This window comes from Larimichthys crocea, chromosome X, assembly GCF_000972845.2.
Source record: "Larimichthys crocea isolate SSNF chromosome X, L_crocea_2.0, whole genome shotgun sequence".
Classification (NCBI taxonomy): Eukaryota; Metazoa; Chordata; class Actinopteri; family Sciaenidae; genus Larimichthys; species Larimichthys crocea.
Genome location: NC_040020.1, coordinates 1,456,111 through 1,480,594, shown reverse-complemented (window position 1 = coordinate 1,480,594; position 24,484 = coordinate 1,456,111). Strand labels below are relative to the sequence as shown.

Genomic DNA, 24,484 nt, shown 5'->3' with positions numbered 1-24,484 from the left:
TAGCGAGCAAAGGCAGAACGAAGAAAAACGTCCACTGAGAAAAGGAAAGAGACAGGTTTTGAGGGAAGGAGCTGAGAGGAAGTTTCTTAAACAGTGAGAGGAGAGAGAGAGAGAGGGAGTGAGTACATTAGAGGAGGGTGGAGTGAATAAATGCATATAGTGTGCTGGGTAAGTTGTGAGACGGGGGATGGGGCTCCTAGGATGTGACTCAGTCTCCCTGTCAAAACCAGCGGGGAGGGGACCTGATGAGAAAAGGGATAGAACGGAGGAGAGCAGGGGTGGAGTGGGGGAAAGAAAACCCGGCCCCTCTTACACCACCCCGACTCTTCGGCATTCAGCGTCAGCAAAAACCCTAATGTGATCAAGATGGAAGTTGTCTTTGGACTTTTCACTGCTTCCCGGCTTTCTGCCTGCCTTTGGGGGCTTCACTGCTTTTCCGACAGTTTTACAGTGGAGATACTGACTGGAGTCCAGAAAATGGCTTGCAGAAACCTAGACTAAGGAGAGCTTACGAAATAAAACATATGTCAAGTCACTTGAAAAGAGATGGATTCATAACTGACTCCCATGCGTGGACGCATTGCTTTCGGTAGATGAATGAAAAGACTTACAAAACATCTCTGGATGGAAGCAAATACTGGATCTGTAACCTTTTTGTTGGATTATCACCTGGTGTTTAATCACTGTATGTACAGCTACTGGATTATATTGTAAAAAAAACTTTCATCACTGGAGAATTTACAAAAAGTGAACATTGTTACTCCGTCTTAAAATATCTGGAATGTATTGAGGTGTCCGTTTTGCACTTGGTTTCGAGGACAAGCAGAAGAAGCAACTGCTTTGGGACATTTCTTTTTTGTAACCTTGTACTCTTAAATAATAACAAGGTGCAAGCTTCATGCCACAGGGTGCAGATGGTGCCATCCAGCTCTTCTCCTGAGAAAACAAAAGGTGAAAAGTGGAGAAAAAACACCTGTCTCAGACTTTGGTATGACTTTCACTGCTTAAGAAACTACTCGGTAAGAAGCAGCTCAGTGACATAACGTGTAAACTACTTATTTAACTTCAGAACATTCAAAACCTGATTGATGCACATGAACAATGATTCAGAAACTCTATTGAAACTATTGCTCCATAGTTTACAGTCACTCACTGTATAATACAGTATAGCCACGATTTCCTATCTACCGTACTTCCTTATTCTTAATCTTCTGTATGTTTATTTAAATCATTTAAATACAGCAGATGTTCAGTTGGATTGAGTACATCCTGCTTGCTGAGTCTCTGTGTTCTTTTGCTTCTGTACATTCTGACCTGGAACAAGAGGGAGAAAAAAAAAACAGAGCGCCGTATAGAGCTTGGCTTGATTCATGAGATAGGACCCACAGTATGCATTATGATAATGTTGGCTTGCGGTAGTGCATGAGTAGAAACAAAGTGACAGTTAACCAGCAGCCTGAATGCTTCAGACCAGTTTTGCACAGTTGAAGATGATGTGTATCTTGTATATGACAAGATGGTTTGGTTACAGCTAAACAAGGAGCATCTGCGTTTATCTTGGTGGTTATCTTGTTGTTTTAGCAGCCTTGTTGGCTTTATTAAGACATCAGGCAACTGTTCAAGATCGAGCACATTCAATATTTGGCATGTTGTGATGTGAGATTTGGCACAGCTCTGCTTAAAAATATCAGTTTCCCATGTTAGATTAGCAAAACTGGGAATCCATTTATCTTGTACAGATCCAGAAGAGTTGATACTTTCCAGGAAATTGTGAATGTGTTATAATTACACCCCTCTTGAACTTTCATGCACTACTCCCTGGCTGTTTACTTTAAAAGTGAAACATTATTTACCATATTGTCATCTGCACGTTCAGTTACTGTAAACTTATAATTTGGGATCATTGGTTGTTTCTTAACCCCCATTTCTCTTCTGGATTGCAGCAGATCTGATTCTCGGCTTTTCCCTGGCGTCATAAACAGCTGTATGGGATAGCACTGGCTGTCCACCATGCCAGTAGCCATACGGAAAAGAAGTTGGGAGGAGCACGTGACTCATGCTTCAGGATTACAATATAGCTATGATGATCTGGATCTGGTCTGCTGTCATGGGGTGGACAGCGAGGGACCGTGGATGGGAGCGGGAGCTTCCAAACAAGGCCGACGGACGAGGTGTGCCTCCATGCCAGAGGGCTGCCACCAGCTGCCCACGGAGGACCTGGTTCAGACACTTAATGTGACAACTTCTGTAGTGAACGATGACACTGAATCAGAAGAACTGAAGTTAACGGAAAGCAATGTAAAAATTCCATTGGATTTTCAAGAGAAGTCAGTTTATGGCCCTTGTGTTTTGGTGGATGTTGACGTTCCCCAAAGGGCCTCTGAATCAGAGCATCTCCAAACCACAAATATTGGGAATTCTGGAGAGTCTCACTGTAACTCAAACAGTGGGATGTCAATTATTGCAAACGTTTCTTGTGCAACTGACAGCAGCAGTCACAGCGAGAAAACTGTCAATGGCGAAGGTGAAGTTGGCACAGAGAGTAGGCAGAGTCACGACATCTGCAATGACGATAATGTCTTTAAAAGTCCACATATCTCTCGTGAAGAGCAACAATGCATCTCTATCTCTATAAACAATGAGTCTCCACTGTCTGAATCTGCTGGTGAACAGCCTGGCAAGCTTCCAAATCATCAGGAAACAAAGGAGAGCCATACAGAGGGTTACAGCAGACCTCCTGAAATCTCTGAGGACACACTAAACCAGTCTTCTGCTGCTGAACTGGAACCTCAAACCGACCTCCCAGATGTAGAGGAAGAGAAGATTTCCACCCCTGGCCACGCTGATGCAAGCGTAACCTTACCTGTTGGTGTGCTGCACAGTTCTGTTAATATGATGGAGGGTGGTGACGGGATGTCACAGGCTAACAAAACTGTAGAACCAGTTGTGACTTTAGTGGTAAAAAGAGTATGTGACGAAGGAGGAACCGAAGGCTGGAGTGCAGATTCTGCTGAAAAGCTGGATGGATTAAGTGACTCAGAGCCTCTAAATGAAAATACAGGACTAAAACATCACTCAAGAGACATTCAAGGAGCAGAGCAGGATCGTCATGACTGCAATGGAGTATTGGATCAGACTCACGATTGTGAAATATCCTACCAGACAGTGTTGGAACAGCATAACGCTGAAAGGACAGTGATGATCGGGCCTCAGGGAGAGGTAAATACACAAACAGAAAGCAGCGAGAAGAAAGCAGAAGTCAGGTATGGGCCAATCACAACGTCTGATATTTGTTTCAAAAGTCAGTGTTGTTCTTTGACAGTGAACAGCAATATGTCATCTGAAAAACTGGATACTGGATATTCAGAAGGAAACCCCATACAGACGGACATTACTCAGTGTGCAGACAAGTATGTGGAAACGACGACCTCCCTAAGTCAACCAATGGAAAACACTGATGAAAGCTCAGTGTCCAAAGATTCGGCTTGTGCAGATCAAACCATAGCTCAGCAGTTGGAAAATAGCTGTTCAAAACTGGATACTATCCCAGAGGTTAGCCACAGTGAGCCAGATGACACCCCTGTACTGAATCCTCAAAGGAACTCAGATTTCACCCAAAATCCAGATGTTCAGCACTCCCACATTGGTGATAAACACCCAGCTACTGAGCATCACTCTGAAAATCCGCCACCATGCTCTGCAGAGGTGAACGATGAGCTCTTACCAGAGGGACACCATGGCAACCAAGAGGCCTCTGCTTGTTACTTCAGTGAGTCACCTGCCTCTGAGGTGGCAGATGGTCAGAGGGAACACCACAGACCGGCAGCGTCAGTCTCCAGAATGGAGGAGACAGATGAGGACACACACAAGGTTTTTTACGGTGACACACAACTCGCCAGTCCGGTTTCAGATGGAACGAATGAACACGGAGATCAGAAAGAGGACAACGTGGTCAAAGTGCGCATGAGAAAGGTAAGGCTATATTTAAAACAGACGTGGAAGCGGTGCAGCGGATCATATTTAAATTCGATTTGTCTTCAGCACCACGCAATTAGGTTCTTTTTTTCAAAATGAGCTGACACTTACTGGGCATACACAGCAGACAAATAATTTTTGTCCCACACTCTGGCAAACGTCTCGGAAAACAATGACTTCACTCTCACATGCTTACAGATCTGTGAGTGGGGGGATCTGTGAAATGTTTTACTCTTTCTCAACCACTCATTGCAAAACAAGGTCCTATAAGGGCATGGAGACTATGAACACAGAGTGGGCTGGAAGCTCCAGTAATCTCAGGGGTGAAAGGCTTAAACCGCTTTATCCAGCAAATACAGTATCTTGTACTATTTACACTCTGCTAGCCAGCGTGCTTTTTTAGATACCGTACAGTGCAACGACTTGTTAGAACAAAAGCAGCGGCCTGGGAACTGACACAGTATTTATTCACTATAAGAAGTTGCAGCGTTTGCCTTTTTGGAATTACAACAAGAAATCCATTATTTACAACGCTGGCCGCATTAAGCAGGCATGTTGTTTAGACAAGTACCATATTGTGGAAAGTTAAAGTCTTGTATAACGTTCTTGTTGAGGACGATCATCTGCTTGTAAACAGAGACTCTCACAGAGTTTAATATGACAATCCAGGCGCGAGTTGTTTTTCAAAGTTGCGCCTTTGCACAGTTTTAGTGTCTTCGTTACAGAAATTGGACTTGGAATTTTTGTTTTTGCATTGCAAACAATTACCTGAAATATCAAATATCAAGGTTTAGTTGTGTTAATCATTAATTTGCATTGAATATCAGCATAAAATAAACAAAATCAGATCAGTTATTTATGAGCTTTATGTATCTTCCTTGTGATATGATATCCATCAACACATGCGACAATATGCTGAATTGGTGATGATTTGTACAGACTGTGTTTTTAACTTACGCTTATATAGGCTGGGTTGGTAGTTTATCAGGTATATATATATATAACTAGATACGGTGAGGTAATATTTTTGCCTTTTAATTTACAGTTTTAACAGCTAAGAGGCAGACAGGAAGAATGAGCGGATACATGCACAGTAACCATTGGGTGACCAAGGTGCTCCAATGACAGGTGTTTCTGTTATTTTGGCCACCCACTTTACATGAATAAGGGTGAGTTAAATAACAGAAACCCCTCTCTGTATAATGCAATACAATGAAATACAAAACCTGAACGTCATAACCTTCATGGAGGTAGAATTTATTGTTGCTTTAGCTGTGGATTAAATTAACTTGTCAGTGTAGTAGCTCTGTATGTATCTACACAGATAATGTGTGATGTCATGTTGTTAATACGCATTACCACAACGGGTTTGGAAGAAAAGTCAACAACTATAAAATCTGTGTTCCTCAAGAGCCTCTTAGTTGTGTAATCCTGGAGATTTTCGAGTATCATCACTGCATTATTTCAGCATAGAAACTTTGGAGGCCCTCTTAGGTATTAGTCATAACCAGAGCTGACATCACTCCCATCAGCTGCCAAAAAACGAGAGATCATAGTCCAGTGTAGGGACATGGAAAACCAGTGCCACGTTTATTACCACTGGCTCCAGTTTCAATCTTAGGATGACTTTAAACCTTTGGATTAAATAACCAAAAAAAACTGGCCCCTGGAACTCGAAAAGAAGACTTCAGCCATAAAAGTGAAAGGCGCCAAGGGCAATCCATCCACCATATGGTGATCCTCTTTGACTGCACCACAGGGTTTTCACCATGGGGTGTATTTACATACAGTACGAAGCCAGTTTACTCAGAAAAAATGTGCTTTAGGGAAGGACAGAAAACTATTTAGGCAGTGAATTAACACTGTCATCCCCAAGGGAGGTAACATAAAGAAAAGTTAGACATCGTGAAGAGAATTACAGAACTGATGTTATTATCTCTGAGTGGACAAGGGCAACAGCAACCTGGAATTATCGATGACAAGATATCGTACTAACTAATGATTATGTCCCCGGTGAACCATGCTGTTGTTCCAGATTCAGTTTGTTAAATGAGCCCATCTGGTTTGCATAATGGCTTTAGATTAACCTGATATTGAGCTTTGTTGCTGCGTTTATTTGTTTTAGCAACAAGGCCTTATCCTGACCTCAGGGCCAAACTGGCTCAACTGTCGTTTATCTCACAGCAGCACACCACCAACACCATCGTCTCAGTGTTCTCCCCGTGTCTCTCTGTCTCTCTCTCTCTCTTTGCCTTTTTTTTGTCATATTGTTGTTGGGTCACTTCATGAATGAGAGGAGTGCATGCACGGTATTTTGATGCATAATTGTCTCCACACGATGTTTTAGCTCTGCCCAGAAATAAAAGACGAGTTTCGATGGACAGGTCTGAGAAATGGGATGCAGACCACCGGGTTGTAAGAGGGGGCTTGAAAAAGAGAGCAAGGAAAAGGGGAAGGAGGGGTCTGAGAGTTCAAACAGTGTGGGAACTGTCTCCCATCTCAAAAAACAGGAAGTGGAGAGGAATGTAACAGAAACCTCAAAAGATGGGAAAGAGAGAAAAGAAACCTTCCGAGAACACCCAAACCACCAGAATGCCCCCGAAAAAACTTTGCCTCTCGGAGGCGCCTGACATTGCACTGCACTTGTTTTTTACTCCGCCGTTTTGTGGTTGTTGTTGCCATCTCGAGCCAGATGCTTTTGTTCATTCAGCGAGGCCTCGTAAAGATGTCATTGTTTTACCACGATACAATGTTTCATTGTGATACTTTGCCAGGGAGAAAGAACGTCGCGATGCGCGCTGCCACGAGCTAGGAATGCCAATGAATGCATCAATGTGAGACACATTTCCATGAGACACATGGCCCTCGATGTCTTATTTGCTCCATCAGCAAACCCAATAGGAACTGCTTTTGACAGGCTAATTGGGCACTAACTGGAAAATAAATGTAAGCACAAGTCATAAGACGTTATTAGCGATTGGGGCTGGGAGCCAGGCGCGGGGTTGGAGCTGTAACTTGTTTATCATGATGCAGATTTTTATCTAGGATCCATAAGCCTGTCGACCTCACACATATCAGCATTAGTCACTCGTAAGAATCTTGTCATCACAACACACCCATTGTAAACTTAACTATGTATAAAGCACTTACTTTATCCTATATAACCCAATAAGATTTCTCACCTAGAAACAAAAAACAGCACACGAAAACCAGGCTCACATTTACACGTTAACATGCTTCTCTTCTTTTGCACAAACATACAATCTTGGTGGCTTCGTGACCCATGAGATCACCCTCATAAAGTCTTGAAACGGGGTCTGCTCCAGGAGATTGTAGCAAGGTTTGTTTGGACTAATGAGCGAGCCATGTGATGTAATTTCTTAGGGTTCTTCTCGGCAGAGAAGCTCAGACAGAGAGCCACACCCGGAGCCAGGATTAAAGACAGAGGCAGAGGGAAATGAAAACATGCCGTGTTAAGGGATTTTTACACGTTTTTGAACTTCAGACAAGGGCTTACATTGCATCAAACAAAACAGTATTAAGGGATAGCAATCAAGGACAGAGTGGTAGGTGGAGTGTGAAGGTGGGCTGGATTGTATATCATTTAGCCTGTCTTACTGGAGACACACCACCTGAGGTCAGTGTGAGACTTATCACAGCGCTAGACTGGATAATTGAGCAGTGCAGATTAGAGGACTAAGAGGAAAAGCCATATGATTAAAAATGGACCAGAGATGGCACAAAAACTGTAAACATTAAAACGCACAGGGAGTGTTTTAAAAAAAACAGAGGAAACAACCAGGACTATTTTAAGTGCAGAGAGGAGAAGGGTGAACGTGTCAGGGTAAGAGTCTTTAGCAGCAGTCAAAGAGGAAAAGGAAAGAGAAGTAGGGGAAAGGAGGATGAGCACAGTTTACAAATCAGAGTTTGTATGGAGTCAGTTTGACATAAATTGTTTGGAGATGAAGTATTAATTGTAAGTTTGATGTAACTGATGGTTGTCAGATCAGTTTTTAATATAATGATGATGTTTTCTGATCAAGATTACTTGATGTATATGAAAGTAAAACCAAAGATCATTAGGTGGGTAAGAGCTAATTCTGTAGTCACTTAGTCACTTAGCAGTACTGTCCTGTCATACTGATGAGCAAAGCAGTCAACAAGCTGAAAAATCTATAAAATGCATGACCTGCTAGTTATACTTCTATTCTGTATAACTGTTAAATGATAGAGTTGATGGGAAAAAGGTAGTCACCTCCATAAATGCACACATCAGAAAAAATAGTCTAGTAAAGCAGTCATACCTGATGTTTCTCAACACAATATAGATAGATATTGGTTGACTTGCAAATGAAGATAAGCCAAATAACTGATTTATCATTATTATTATTGTTAGTATTATTATTAGTGGTTAGAAGACTGAAAACACAAAGACATCACTGCATGAACCTTTTTTTTTCAGATTGTGTACTTGAGGTATGCTCGGGTAATTTCCCCTTTGACAGTTGCGAGTAAGCCATCACCGCACTGAACACTTCAGTAGGCAGGAAGACGCGTTGTCAAGTTGTCATCTTGTGCGTGTCAAGATCTCATCTCATAGATGTTTTGTTTTTGATTCGTCCAGCTGTACGGTATATTACCGCTGTCTGTCGTCATCTCTGGTCTCACCGTGCTGCCACCTTCCCCATCCTCGTATAACTGAGGAGGGAGGCTGATGGTGGATAATAAATAAACGATAACTTTGTGGTAAATGGACTACTTTATATAGAACCTTTCTACCTTAATGGACAAAGCGCTTTACGATTTCCCTCTCATTCACCCACTCACACACCGATGGAGGCAGACGTGCTAAAGGACACTTGGACATGTGATTCACAAAGGGTCATAAATAAAGCGCTGTTATACTTTGTCCTAATAAATCTATGATCCTTTATCTCTTTGTTCAGCGTGAGCATGCGCGTCTGGACTCAATGGTGTTGCTGCTAATGAAGCTGGACCAGTTGGACCAGGAAATTGAGAATGCGCTCAGTGCCACCTCTTCCATGGACAGCACCCCGACCCCCCACCGACGACAGCTCCTGGTACGTGACGTTATTTCATGCCTTGCCTCGCTTGCCAACAGCTTAACTGTCCCCAAGTGGTCAGTAAGAGGCATAGCAATGTCTATGGACAGTAGGCATCAGTCATCTACTGATGAAATGTGCTTTGTGTTTACATTCATGGAACTAATATGTATAAAGTAATGCCTGCATCTTTCCCCTGCACAGGAGTTTGATTTAGGATCTTTGACAGCAGCATTACAAAACCCTCCACAGTCTCCTTCTGCCTCCACTTCAGGATCTACACCAGCCCTTGGAGCAAAACCAAAGAGTGGGGTAAGTCATTATGCAGTAAACTGTGTCATGCCTCACCATCGATCATGACTGTCTTTTTTATTTTCTCTCCTTCACTTTTCATTACTGTATTTCAGCGTATTTGAAATTGGCAGGTTTGCGTGTCTCCATTTTGAAAGTATGAATGTTATTTTACCATCACAACAGTTTTTCATATAATATAAGGAATTACAGGAATTATGAATTTTAATGATGATTTTAAGACCTCCAAAATATCAGTTGGGCATAGCTGTGGCCGTTTTATAGAGGTTGCTGGTTTCCCTCGTTTAAACATTTCAAATGATCCGAAATGTTTTTTAGTTGAGCACAGAGCAACAGCTTTTATGTCTCCCATAAAGCTTTTTTGTCTTTCTCTTGGGACATAGTTGTACAAAAACCTAAATGAAAACAGTAAACACAAGGGCTCTCTCCTACTCACACACACACACACACAAACTCATAGAGAATCTCCCAATTGTAGGAATGTCCCCCAGCACTTAGGGCTTAGCCAAGCAGACGTTAAAACTCTATAATTAGCCAGTTCCAAAGATCTAGACCACTTCTCCCCAACAAAGGGGTCAGAAGGAGGGTCTTGGGGTGAAAAGCCAGGGCAGCGGGGAGCGAGCGGCGGGGAGGGGGTGGTCACGCTTCAAATGAGACGTGCGACTTCAAATCTCTTGCTTGCTCACTTAATGACTTTGTCAGCCATGCGGTGCTATTGCCTTCAGAACGAGGTCAGAGGGAAAGAGGCTGGTAGCCAGTGGACTGAGCACACAAACAAGCTTTGACACGTAAAACAAAAAAAACCCTGACAGCTTCTATCACTTAGTGTTATCTTTATAAAATAGCAAGGCAGAAAGGGATGTCCCTAAATTCAGAACGGGCTATTTCTGTTCCTCTTATCTATCCAGAGCAAAACAATACGAACTGTGAAATGTCAGAATTCCTTTGACGAAAAGGACGTCTCACATTCCTGATTTATCTCTCCCAATTCCTTCTTGATATTGCTTTGTCTTGCTGCACGTCACAACTCTCCTCGCTTTATTTCGCTCACGTGTGACGGTTAATTTAAGGGACACGGACCAACATACCCTATGATGTATTACGTCTGTGGCCAACTGTTTCCACAACCTCCATTCTTGCAGTAACCCAAGGTAACTCACTAAGCTTGGGTAAACATTGCTTTCACTGCGCCTAATCGGAGGCTTTTTACAGTGGAGGCCCCGTTGGGTGATTGATTGAGGCCAAAGAGATGATGACTTCATGAAGGGGATTCTCAGTGGTTAATAGTAGCAGGGGACTATTGAGTCCTTTCAGACTCAAAGTGTTGTGACGCCCACTTAATCTTTTTAGTTAGACAATACAAATCCTTTAAATGATGTAAACACACGGCAGATGTGAGGAAGAACCGGGGTTTAAAGCTTCAGATCAACTGGACATCACCGTTGTGTTTTACAAGAGGACAACATATGTATTATGATCACACAAGAAAACAATGTCGACGAGAACGTCTAACCTTTGTTTAACTTCATATATCCTATATCATAATTAGAAACAATCTCAATCTTTCTTCTAGTATTAACCATGACATTGTATCCATAAATGATTTTATAGATTATTCATCGTGTGAATGCCAGAACTTGAGTAAATAACACCTTGAGCAGTTGTTGTTGTCAGACGACACAGCTTCAGAATAGAAGGATTTATTTTAGGGCTTTTGGAAGATGTCCCATTTAGTTTGTGGATCCTGTATCCAGGGAATAGACACATCCAAACAATCAAATCATACCCTGATGCCAGGTAATAAAACTCAAAAGCTTTTTCACTAGCATTTGCACATGTTGCCTCGAACATGTCTTGACATCAATCACAACAAGAAAGCATTTGCAAGTTTACACAGGACCGCAAACAACTTATCTTTTTAAGCAACACAGAAATTGCTACTGTGCACACTCATGTGATTTATAAGAAGAGGTCTAAGCAGTCAAGATGAAAGTAGTAGTAATATGTTGACCTATTACAACCAAACCTTGAGACTGTATATAAAACACCACGATAAATATATCCATGCGGAAGGTCAGTCAGGTTCAAATCTGAAATTCTGGTTTCTGATGAGTGAGTTCAGCGCCGTTTAGGTGTGTGAGGAACTAAATTATGTGTACAGTCACTTTCAGTTGATGTATAGTGTTAATTCAGTCTTCTCCTTTCCAGTGAAAACTTTCTGTCCTCTAGACCGCCAAGAAATGTGTAAAAAAAAAATCTGCTGACGCCTCGCCAAGCCGAGCGAGCAGCTCGAATGGCTCTGAACCACCATCTTGTCCAATCGGTGAATGCGGGGACTTTGGCGGACTGAAGTCATTGTCATTGCTGTTCAATGTCGAGTGCGGAAAGAAAAAAAAAAGACGATTAAGGGTCGTGCAAGTGAAACAGCAGATGTGCATCTGGGCATTAGAATGGATGTAAACCTCAGAAATGTGTTGACACAGAAAGTCAGGGGGAAAAGAAATGTGACTGTCTCATCTCATGTCTTGTGGATGATTGCAGAGGAGTGGTTGGTATGTGTGTGTGTGTGTGATATTTTGATATGGGTTATGCTTGCAGAGGCTCTGTAGATTGTGAAGTGTTTATCATTGCGCATTTGCATTCCTTCCATCTTAAGCTGGATTAGAGAAGAGCTGGTAACTGGTATTTGTGTTTTTACTATCCCCCGACACCTCCTGTCTTTCATGTCACAATGATAAATGTGAAGTGGTGATATGTGGCTGTATATGTCGGTGATGATTGGACATTCAGTTGGCATGTACGGTCTTGTTCACTCACAGTCGTGGATAAGGCACTGGGTTCAAGTGAGTACGTTCTTGGCTTAGCTTAGCTGGTGGCTATTGTTGGCCTTCAGCAGGTGGCTGTTATTCTTGCATCGATGTGGGGCTAACATCTAGCGGATGTTGGGCCACAGCAGGTGGCAGGTTTCCCCCAATGTTGGAACTGCTATTCTTTGCCCAGTGTGTTTTTGTTGGCAGGTTTCTATTACTTGCTTAGTGTAGCAGGTGTCTTGGGATGTTATTTAGCTGGCATTGTTGTGGTACAACAGGTGGCGTTTATTTGGTTTATAGACTGTTGTGTATGTTGATTTGGCTCTATATTATATTTACGGCTGCAGTTAATGATTATTGTCTTTATTGATTGTTCAGTTAATTGTTTGGACTATTAAATATTTTAAAAAAGAAACAGAAAAAGTGTATCTTGCAGTTTCCTAAAGCTCCTAAAGTGAAAAATTTGGACTTTTTTTTTTTTAAAGAAAAAAAATCACTGTTATTATTTTTCAAAGAATCTGTATAATTATTCATCACAGTAGTATTAGTCATTAATTTGGCTTTATGAGTGTAATCTGTAGTGACCGATCTAAGTTGGTGTGAGAGACGTTTGTTATGTGGCTCTATTTTTAGAGCTCTGTGGCTGCAGAGGATGTGCCAAGCCACAGAGGCGGGTGGAGGCTGCTGACCCCTGACCACCTTCCTCTGAATGTTACAGTCGGAAACAACATATCAGTCACCCTCGGCGCAGAGCGTTCCCACCGGCGAGATGTGCTCGCCCCGAATCCCCCCCACCCCAAAGGCCTTCAGCTCCAGAACGAGGCACAGACCATGGCTGTCTGTTAAATTTAGCACAGGAGTGTTTTACATGTCATGCATATGGTGACAGGTAAGGCGCTGCCCCGTACCTACCCTCATCCTCTCTAGCTTCGGTAAACATTCCTTAACAGGGCAACCTTTGACCCATTGTTTGGATCTGTATTCTTTCTCCACGGCAACAGCGCTCCAAACACAACTTGTGTCATATCCTTTGTAGGGTTGCTGCTATTTCACAGTGAATTATGAAAGTACCAGATTTCCACTCTCTGGAATTTTGTCATGTCTGGATTTGAGCGATTTCTAGGGGGATGATTGATTGAGAGATATTTCTATTTTAGAATGATGGAAAAAACTTTATTGCCTGTCAGTAGGTTATGTATTTACATTGCTCTTTATCTGTCTGTGGTCTCTTGGACAATAGAAGTGCTGTGGGTTGCGTGCTAAGGTCACTAGCAGATCTCTGCTCTGTCCTTCCTCTGTGTTTCGGTTTGGCAGCCTCACAGTCCCCAAACATCCTTTATCCAAACCACACCTTCCCAATGCACCGCTCAGATAAAAGACTCAATATTTAGCTACTTTCCCTGCCCATTATTTATCTCTACATTTGCTCACGCTGTCTGCCGTCCTTGGTCAACAGTCAACACCATGTGCAGCAGGCATAATTATGTTTGCCTACATTCCACCCACATATTTGGCTTAAAAACTGTAGTAGGTCATAATGAGTCAGCGAGCTATGAAACCGACCGCCATTCAGTCTGACAAGGGGTGCCAGTAGTGTCTCTGGTCATGGCCGTGCTTTCAGCTTTGTGTGGTGTCATTGTCCCCAAGGTCACTCCTCTGCTGAGCACAGCTGTAACAAGGAGACAAACACAGACCTGCTGTGGTTTAAAAAAAAAAAAAAAAAAAAAAAAAGGCTTGTGTTTTGGACAGGATGTGGAAAATTGAACTTCTCCTCAACCCCCACAAGGAAATCTTGTTTTTCCTGTCGATTCAAGGCTATAGCCGTTGCATAAAGCACTCCAAGAACAGGACAGAGAAGGATATAGTGAATATTTTTTGTCAGAAAAACTAAACGCAGAGCACAAAAGCCAAAACATGACATTTACTGGCTCATACTGAACATTTTGTCAAAGTGGATTTGAGATGATTTCTTTAATTGTTTCGCAGAATGAGTTTCCTGTTTTAGCTTCTTTGTGGAAGTCGAGCATTACATAAATTTATGTGTTTACACCCCTGTGCTTAGAAACTCTCTCTCTCTTAACGACAACACACTGTGGTATGACGCCTAAATCACAACGGCTTAATCACCAGTGTAATTTACTGGCTCCATATGGTTTTTGGTACTTTTTAAATGAATCACAGTTTTTCATCCAGCATGAAAACATCACTCCGGCTTGTGTTTGTTGCTAACGAGTCCTAGTTGGTAGTGTCAATGGCACGCACAGAGTCAACGAAGTGAAACGAACATCGATTACGTAATGGAGACAGTAAAAAGTGCAGGGAGTAGTTGCAGGATGATGGTACTTGTTGACAGTAAATCAAAAGGATGACTAGAAAACGCAGGCATCTGGAAACACCCCTGCAGCCCGCTGATAATGAACCGCCATAAATCACAGCAGGAACAAACAAACTGAATGCACTCTCAGAAACACACACACACACACACTCATCGATGCTGAAACATGTACACAGGAATTCATTGTAAAACCAGGTGCAATTTAGGCAACACTTATTCAGGCTTGTGATTTAAGGCTTTAATTGGGACATTTGGCCGGAGCATGTGTTTGCATTTTTGTTTTGATTGCGTTTTTTTTTTCATTCATGTTTGCCTTGAAGTTACATTACCTCAGCCAATACACACCTGAGTGTCTCACTCAGTTAATCATCTCTGCCCTCAGGCGTGTTGTCTAAGGAAGGAGTGGAATCTACTCGCTTGGGATGCCACGATCACATTTTTTTTGTGCCACAGATTCAGATTGCCGATACAATAAAAATGCCAATAAAAATGTTTTTCTTTTTCTTTTCCTTTTTTTTATAGCTGCTGGTGAATGCAGTACTAAAACAAAAACAAGTACTGGAATACCTTGAAAACAGCCCCCTTTTAATAAAATTTAATCCACCACATACTGCTGGCTTATATTTTGACCAAAATCATAATGTTCAGAATCAGAAATTTTTCTGTTCTCCCTCTCTCATTTATCACCACCTCTCCTTCTCTTTTCTTTCTGGCCTTGATGAGCACGTTCCTGGCATATTTGGTTTTAAGTTAAATGTAGATTTATTGGAAATTGATCTTTAATATTGGCATTTACTGACTGCTGACTCCTCCATAACTAACTTTTAGCCTTAAATGAATACATAGTCTGGTGAAGGCCACATTGTGGTGGCTCCAAACCTGGCATCCACATCCAATGTTTGGTCTTGATTCCATACCCTTTATTTTATGATCACTAAAGTTGGACGTGATATTAGATTAATACATTTTTGTTAGCCTTGGGAGCCGACTGTAAGTCACTGATCTGTGGGGTATCATATTAGAGAAGTAAACAAATGTGCATCATTGATTGTTTTTAAAGATCTGTGACTCAAAAGCATTAATCCAAATCCACTGATTGCATTTTTGTTGAATATCAGATGATAAAGATTGGTGGACGATCGATCTGGCTTTAGTTTTTTCAGCTTTTTAAAAATGTGTTTAATGTGAAATATTTTATCGTGGCATGTGAAACTGTACATGGGTGTGTTTACAGTTACAGTCAACACTCTGCTGTCCATCTGAATGCAGCTGTCTTTAAAATGAGACGGTGCGTTCTTTATTGAATGTCACAAAACCAAAAGCCAGGTCTGGGAACAGGTGACACATTTTGTCTTCATCAGTGTCGTCAGTGGGTGGAATAAAACAGTCCCGTGTATTGTTACCATCAGTTTCCAAACTTTTTAAGCCGACATGTAAAGCAACATTGTAATACGATAAAAAAAACAAACTGTTTTTGTCAGAATCTTAAATGTAAGACAGTTCTTCTTTTTGATAGTTAATTCAACGTTCTTGTTCAAGTTAGATTTAAAAAATCCACACAGTATTGTTGTCACATTGTTTTTTTTTTCTTGTTTGCTAATTGCAGATGAAACGGGCAACCCAATTACATATAAATAAGACTAAATTATGTTGATTATGTTACCTCTAATATAAAAAAGTAAACTATGCTTATTAAATTGGTTATATAGTGTAACATAGTTAGCATATTTTACCATTTTATTGGCTCCAAACCAACCAAGAGCCTCACTGAGGTCACACACACACAAACACACATATATGTCACATGTAGTGAAGTTACGCCTGAAATCTGAGCTGTTTCTATTCATGCACACCTGTATGAATGACCAAAGATGCGAGGTTTAGTGATGACCGGTTAGTTTGCCTTTTGGGAGGAAGTTAAGCGTTACTGTCTCATCCGGTGACGGATTCCAAAGGGCCAGTCGACAGTTCACAGTTTATGCTCCAGGGGCCCAGCACTAAATCCCACCAGACACCGCCTGAAACCAGAAGCCTGTTGCTTTGGCTTACTCTTGTAAACAAAGGCAAATGTGTGTATGTCTGTGTGTGTGCACGCATATCTACTTTCCTCACACTCTTTCAGTCACCACATACAAAACATATTTCATGACTCAAGGTTGAGTGAGAGCTCGAGGCCTCAGCTGGCAGTGTGTGTGTGTGTGTGTGTGTGTGTGTGTGTGTGAGCGCACAGCCTGTATGGTAAAATCATTAACCTCCTAACTCACCTACAGACTGAATGTGCACGCACTCGTGCTATAGATTTCACGTGCTCTTTCAGCGTCGTAGAAAATGTCGATACGTGTTACTGAGACGTTTTGCAAGTCTCTTTGCGAGTTGTTTTCTTTTCAAATCGCTCTCCAATCCAACATCTGGACGCTAATATACATCTTCTGCAGGAAATGTTCCAACGCATCATTACACCAAGTCATCGCATCACTTCCTGTTGACACACTTCAAGTGTGACATATGGAAACTATTAAAATGTGGATGCGGGGGAGAAAGTATAAGGGTTTTGGGGGGAAGGGGGTGACTTTTCCTCAAGGAGAAGGCTGAAATGAAATTGTTTCCCACGTTTCCCTGCACACGTGCACTCAGGGGTCGACAGAGCATGGAGAATAAATTCTTGTATAAGTGCGGGGCAGAAAGAGCACATTCATGCCAGTCAAAAACCAGAAATGAGCTCCAGATTACAATCTCCAAAGGCCCCGGACAGGCGTGTGCATGCACTCACGCACACGCGCGCACTATCACAGTCACCTTATACGTCTAGCGCTGTGGAGCCGCCAGCTTACCTGACCATAAGCCATCTGCACCAATTTAGCCATTTGCGTTAAGTGGTGGAGAAAAAGGGTTTGGGTTAGCCTGAGCCCCCTAATCCTTTGCCCGGCACAGACCATGGGTGGTCACACACACTCTTATGAACACACACACACACACATACTGCAGCTGCAGTGCAGGAGGAGGGGGAGGCTGGGGATGAGAGGGTGTCGGTGGAGTTGAGAAAGGCATGGTGGACTGCTCAGATTTGTTGTGCAAGAACCACATGCCGATGGCTTGCTTAACGTCCTCGATTAAATCATACAGAAAAGCACGTCCATGTGTCTGTTACTGAAAAACAAAATAATGTTTGTTACCAGGACGGAGTATTAAACATCCCAGCGGCACTGACACCAAATATTTAGTCAGCTTCATACTCTTCTTTACTGATTCTTTGATCCAATGAATCCATATTTAAAGCTCCTCCGCCAGTGAATGAGTAAAAACAAATCCCCAGAATATTATTTTACATTCTAGTGATCCTAAAACCTTCCAAAGATACCAAACATTTTGGGCTGAACTTGGAGAAAATGAGTCTAAAATGAGGTGGAAGATGTGGAACATTTCAGTTTGATGGAACGGTGAGGCCGTAGACAAAAAACGTGGAGTCTGTCCGTGTAAACATATAGACTCAGTGAAGAGCTGGAACGATAAACAATACATTAGATATAGTCAGAACATTCAATGAGAAAATTGGATGTTAAGGGGTTTAAATGAAAATGTTGCCAATCTGGAATTGTTGTTGTGCAGCTGCTTTTGTTTAGACGGTGTTAAACACTGAAGAAATCCGACTTCTTCAGGGGTTTTGTAGAAAAAACACACATTTCTACTGCTACTAAAACCGTGGTATTGGATCAGGAAGCATATAAACCAGCCCTTCTTGTTAGTTTCAACACTAATCATACCATCAAACATTATATTGTCACCCAGATTTCTGAAAACAGGTAGCAACTTCTGTTGGAAATTGTAAAATCGGTGCTCGAACTCAATTAAGTTGTTGTAAAACCTATGTAACTAAACTTCTTGCTACAGTAATGGCAATAATGACCCTTGTGGCATGCTCGCAGGCTACTACACACACCCGTACACACATGTGTAAAGCAAACACATACCATACCCCCCCCTGTCCACCCACACACACATCCAACTTGCAGTAAATTAGTGGCAGTAAATGAGGCAGCTGACGCTTGTGTGCTCTGCAAGCCTACAGCTCCCCAGTGGACACCTGACACGGCCTGGACAACCCCACACTGGGACAACCTGCACTGTGGCATGCCGGACGGGGGGTGGAGGGGGGCGCAGGCAAACATCGGGAAAATATGCGACCGTGGTGCTATGAAAACACTGGTACTTACTGGTACCCATTCATTCACATTCTTGTCCGGCTCTGTGGTCTCGCACTCGCATTTATTCAACAGTAATTGCCATTATGAGGGAAAACACATTTGTGTGGAGGTGAGATTTACACTGTGTGTAAGCGACTTCATGGGTCATTGACAGGAACCCGTGGTGTGGTGTTTGCACAATAGGAACGGTGAACACCGGTGGACTTGTTAGTGTTGAGCAGAGAAGCCACACAGACCTCCCATATTAATTCCAGTATTTATTAAATAAACTGCAATAAGAGGTCAGATCTTTGGCAGAAACCCACTTGTGAATTGATGCAGTCCTGTCTGAGTGTATGATAAATTTCAGTGTATCACAACAGAATTCAAGGAGAAGGCCAATGCTTGGACAGGTGGTTTGTTAGTCCACCTGTCTTGATACTTTCCAACTTCCCCTCCCTGTCTGTGGCACTCAGCCCCAAGCCCATTCCTTCCTATTTAAAATTTAAATCTTTACACAGACAGGTCAAAAATATCTGGTTTCACTTTTAGACAAATGCTAAATGATTTCCCCAAAACAGCTGGGCACTGTAGTCTTTAGCAAATGTTGGTCAAATGGGAGTGAATTGTGCCATTTGTTAGGGAAGCGGGTGAACATATGTTTGGTGAGATAGTTAATATTTACAGCATATGTGGGATAGAAATGACAGAAGATGACACCGAGTGCAACGGTGCGTTTTAATAGATTTCAGATTGGTTTGTGATAAATAAGCTGTCTAAATATAGTCTAAGTTTATTGTTGATTTTGGCTTTTTTTATAGGATTTGAAGTACAGAAATATTCTTAAATCCTAAAGCCGAACCATAAAGCATGGCCTCTTTTTAAAATGTTTGAACTGCTTAAAAGTTGAAACAGCAGCGGAGACAGTTGAGATAAATAGAGACAAAAACAAAACAGGTTGTTAGGGTTGTCTTACTGAATCTACAGCGTTTAGCACACAGGGGAATGCAGGGAAGACACTGTTTTGGCTGAAAGAGCAGAGCTAATATTACTCGAGTCCAACAGCTGAAACAGCACCGAGCATAAATTTATCTCTGATTTCACCTCAGTGTTGTTGCTCTGTTTGTACTGGTGATTTAATGATGCAGGAGTGAGTAGGAGTGTTTGGCTGTGGCTTCTCCCCGGTGTCTTTTTCTAGGTCATTAATCAGCAATAAGTTGCAACGCTATTTGTCCACAGGGGGAGTTTAACACACTGTGACTCACACACGACACATGAAGTGATTCAATGTTGTTTTGGCCCACACATTGTGCATAAATATATGCACACACGCAGATGCACCGCATGCAGCAGATGTATCTATGCTAGTGATGGGAGATTTCAGATATAGCATGTGTGCGCAGACAGCTCTCCCACTGGATTCTGAAAAAATCTGTGTGAGCCAGACTGGGACCAAGACAAGACTTTATCCAGCTGTAATCAGCCAACACAAACTCACGTATGAAAGCAGGCATTGTATCCGTTCTCACCAGATGGTGTCATGCTTTAAGCGGTTCATCATAAAATATAAAAGCCCCCTTGATATTTGAGACGCAAAAAGAGTCTGTGGTCACATTTTTGCTTTTTTGACGATTCTTTCTGTTTGTTTCTCTTCCGAGAACACGCCCAGTCTGATTGCGTACAAGTTGAAATAAATAATAATGAAACTGAAAAATGTGCATCAAAGGAGCTACAGAAATGTTAATCAGACTGGACTAATTAATCACTGTGGACTCATTTGGAGGAAATTCCTCTGCAACATGCTTTGAATCACTGTGTCGGCAGCATTTCTTATTAAAGTATATGTGTATTGAATTATTTGGTGCAGCTCACAGGAAGATGAGAGATGAGCAGATTTTGAGGAGGATACGAAATGTTTCGTTTCCCCGAAGGCAAAGCCCTCCATCCTTTTGCATCCTTGTGCTTTACTCCATGGAGTGTGTGTAGGTTAAAAGTGTTGACCGATGCATGAACGATGAAAGTCTACATCTCTAATTAACGTTTTGTATCTGGTTCGTTTCATCCATGCAAAGTATAAAACCAACAAACCGATGAGTGATTATCCATCCATCCATAAGCTGTACCCGCTTTGTCTTGAGGGTATTTTCAGGGCAGCTGGAGCTGATCATAACTGTCTATTTCTTGGCTTGTGCAGTGATATTACAGAGTCTTGTTGTCACTGTGAGATTTGCATAACCACACAACCCCAGCACAATTAAAGAAACAAGCTTCAGGGATGCTACCTTTGGACCTATTTCCAGTTTTTGTGCTAAATAAGGCTTCATATTTACATCTAACATGTAACTCTCAGCACAGCAAGTATAAGAGTATTTCCCCAAAATGTTGAAATGTTCTTTAAAGTGATTAGGCGGTTTTGGCTGTGCTGAATCTGCTGTGTAAGTAGCTGCCAAAGGGTAAACAGGCTTCTAAGTAGTCACAGCAGGACACAGCTAAATCACTTTAATTAGGCCTGAGGGGACAAAATAAACACGGCGGAGGGGGCGTTTACCTGAACATGAATATCAGGAAAAAAAGAAGAAGAAAAGTAGATATTTATTTGAGTTTCGCACAACGAAGGCGCGGATTCATTTGATTGAGAATGCACTTCACCCTCCTTCAGACAATTGTCCCGTGTGATCTGTTCCAGGAGAGTGCAGATTAAAACAGGTCAGGGTGTGGAGGTCAGCCAAGGAACCTGAGGTCAAAAGTCAGAGGCAGGGGAGACCTCTGCATTCCAAGTGACTGCTGCCCGCCACACACACACACACACACACACACACACACTTTACAAAATGAAATAAACACACACACACACACACACACACACACTTTACAAAATGAAATAACTACTCTATTTTTACCAGAAATCCTGTGTTGATGCTTTTTTTTTGGTTATTTGTTTCTAAAACCCACAACAAAGCCAAAGAAGGAAATACTACGTGCGTAGAATGACGAGTATCTACTATGGCTACAGAATGTGTTGTGATTTTATCAGTCACGTCTATGTGAGGGTTGGATCAACACTGAATCAGAGGAGAGTGCAGTGTGTTCAGACTTTTAATTACGTGGTATTTGTTTAGAAATGTCTGTTGTGTCTTATCTGCCGTGACCATTTATTGACCACGGAAAACTATGCATACGAGTTTTAGAAAGCACCTTCTTGGTGTGTATGTGTGTGGCCAATTTGTGCTTCTAAGATGATCTTATTTCTGTGTATAGCAAAACATTACTTAATTTTTCTTGGATTGAATACAATATGAATAAAAGGACAGGGCTCTGCATGCAGTGATATGCGAGGATTATTGCAGTCACCCAAAAGGCACTCAGACTGGCTTATTCTTTGACCCTGCGATGTGATGTTAATAGATCAGAAAACGTCCCTCGAATGGGAGGGCAAACACGCAAAGAAGATATGAATGCAAAGCAGCACATCAACATCTCAACTAATCCGTTTTTCTCTTCTCTTTCCCAGAGCACCTCGACCATCCCTGAGAAAGAAAAAGCCGGTGAGTGCTTGCTGCTTTTTCATCTTCATATGTCCAGTTTAGGTCTTCACACTCAAATAATAGCATTATGTTGCATTTCTTTTTCATAATTTTGTCATGTGCGTTTGGGGAAGAAGTGTTTGTCTGAAGTTGATCCGGTCTGTGTCTGGTCTTGTGTCATGTGAAGAGACTCCGCGATACAATTTCTGATTGATAGCCTTGTCCGGTGTTCACAACATGGGGCGACAGAGGAAGGAGGGAGGGGTTGAGTGAAGGAGGACAGGCTTTGGTTCTGTGAGACACTGGATGCGAGTGTAGATAAGATCCTAGACTCATCTACAAAACCATCAAGCCAGTCGCCTTTCAAAGATAAGAGCCAGACTGGATGTCGTGTCTGATGCCCAAAACTTTTGACCCGTATTTATGTATCTTTTGCTTTCATTTCTTATTCACCTCTTCCAGAGAATGAGCAGCTAAGGGCTTAAAATACATAAATCCATCCATATACAAACATTAGCACACTTTGAGTCAGGGCTTGTGTAGTACTCATTCATCTCTAGGCGTCCAATTATCGATCCTCCTGACTTCCTCCTGATGAATACCCTTCACAGTATTGATATGTTTATGTCATCACTTTGCAATGCTTTGCCATCACCCTCGTTGCACACTTTATTATGAATCGATCTTGAGAAGAGACTCAATCTGTACTGACTGCCCCCTCCATTCTGGCTCCGACCTCTCTGTCAGCAGTCTGCCGGTAATGCACAGGGTCATCAGGAAACCATGGATGGACAGACCTACTTTCAGACAGCCTGCAGGGGAGCAGTGTTCATTAAACACCCCCCCTGTGTCGTCAGCCCGCTGGTAAACAATACCAGAGAGGTGGTTCGACGTGGGGACGAGGCTTTCATATTACCCCCCGCTGTCTCGAGGCCCGCTGGGAGTCCTCCCTCGCTCTCGCTCTGTCTCTCACTCTAATTACCGCCATTTGCTGAAAACCTTTCATGGGAAATGTGCAGAAGCTGTCAGTATATTTTTGTTCTTGTATGTGTGCACGTACATGAGCATGGCTACTTTTTTGGGCCCACTCCAAGGAGGTTAAAGCTTCAAAAGGGTCGAATGTTCTTCGAAGGACATTTTTCTTCATTTAACTTCCGTTAAGCGAATTATGTAACCTCCATCTCTGAGTCCGTCTGATGGAACCCAGGACTCTGGATTGGGGGTGGGGGTCCGATGTGATTTGGCAGAGTTTTGGGGGGACTTGATGGAGCACAAAGCCCAGTGTTCATTGTGACACTTCAAAGCCCCCTCTGTGTCTCATTTAAGCCCCTGGGAATGACACATTTGTGACAGTGTTACATCACACACCATGACAGCTCATTCATGGTTAATTTTACTATTACTGTGACAACGGAAGCACACCAGTGATCAACAAGAAGTTTTCCACAGTCCACGCTCTGTAACGGCGCAGTTGATGACCTCCCCGCGGCGCCGGGGAGTACCTTTAGTGAGTGGTCAGTGTCACGGCTTTCATGTTCACAAAGAGGATGTGTCTACACGCTGCAGAGTTACAACTGACAACCTGTTGTTTAGAAGTGTTTTTTATGGGGCTCCTGTGATGCTGAAGCCGGAGCGTCACAGGGCCTGCAGGGTGCTTGCACACAGGAATGGAATGGCGAGAAATGACATGACTCACTCAATGCTACATACCATCTAAAGACGATAAGGACAAGTCATGCTACAAGTCAGCATGACCGTACTTATCATTGGTTAGGCATGGTCTAGCAGATGATGCATGTGACGTGATGAGAGATATAATGTGTATCTTTGTTATTAAATGTGGAATTAAATGGAACATAAGTCCAAAAGGAATCTATTTCATGCTGAAATTGATTGATTATGTGACTATTAGGTGTCACGTTGAACACATCGAGGAAAACCTTACTGAACTTTCATGTCTTTTTAAATGATGAATGTTTGGATGTCTCAATATCACCTTCCATAAGACTATTGTGGCCAAATCATGGCTGTTCATATTGAGTAAACAGATGAACCATGGAGAAGTCAGTCAGGCAAGTGGAAAATACAAAACTAAATCGAGGTTTTTATACCATACAAAGAAATGTTTGAGCATCACGTGAAAGTTCAGTCCACACAGGTACAAGAACAGATGTGAAGGAATGCACCACATGATCGTAAAGTTTGATCTTTGCGTTGTTACTATCATTTGTTCACCTGATACTGCCGAATTTACAAATCCAGTCCGTGCTTATCTTTGAAGGCA

General features: G+C 42.2%; 1 protein-coding gene across 2 annotated transcripts in view; it reads left to right on the top strand.

The window, feature by feature from the left end:
- Positions 1-213: 213 nt before the first annotated feature.
- dlc1 (DLC1 Rho GTPase activating protein) overlaps positions 214-24,484 on the top strand; it is a 75,852-nt gene continuing 51,581 nt past the window's right edge. Inside the window, exons 1-5 of one of the 2 annotated variants that reach the window (XM_027282646.1) lie at positions 214-1,019; positions 1,944-3,972; positions 8,922-9,056; positions 9,243-9,350; positions 22,188-22,221. In XM_027282646.1, the coding sequence (XP_027138447.1) occupies positions 2,011-3,972; positions 8,922-9,056; positions 9,243-9,350; positions 22,188-22,221 (2,239 nt within the window). In that variant the 5' untranslated portion in view covers positions 214-1,019; positions 1,944-2,010. The remainder of the gene's footprint in view (positions 1,020-1,943; positions 3,973-8,921; positions 9,057-9,242; positions 9,351-22,187; positions 22,222-24,484) is intronic. The other variant, XM_019256985.2, reaches the window with a different exon arrangement.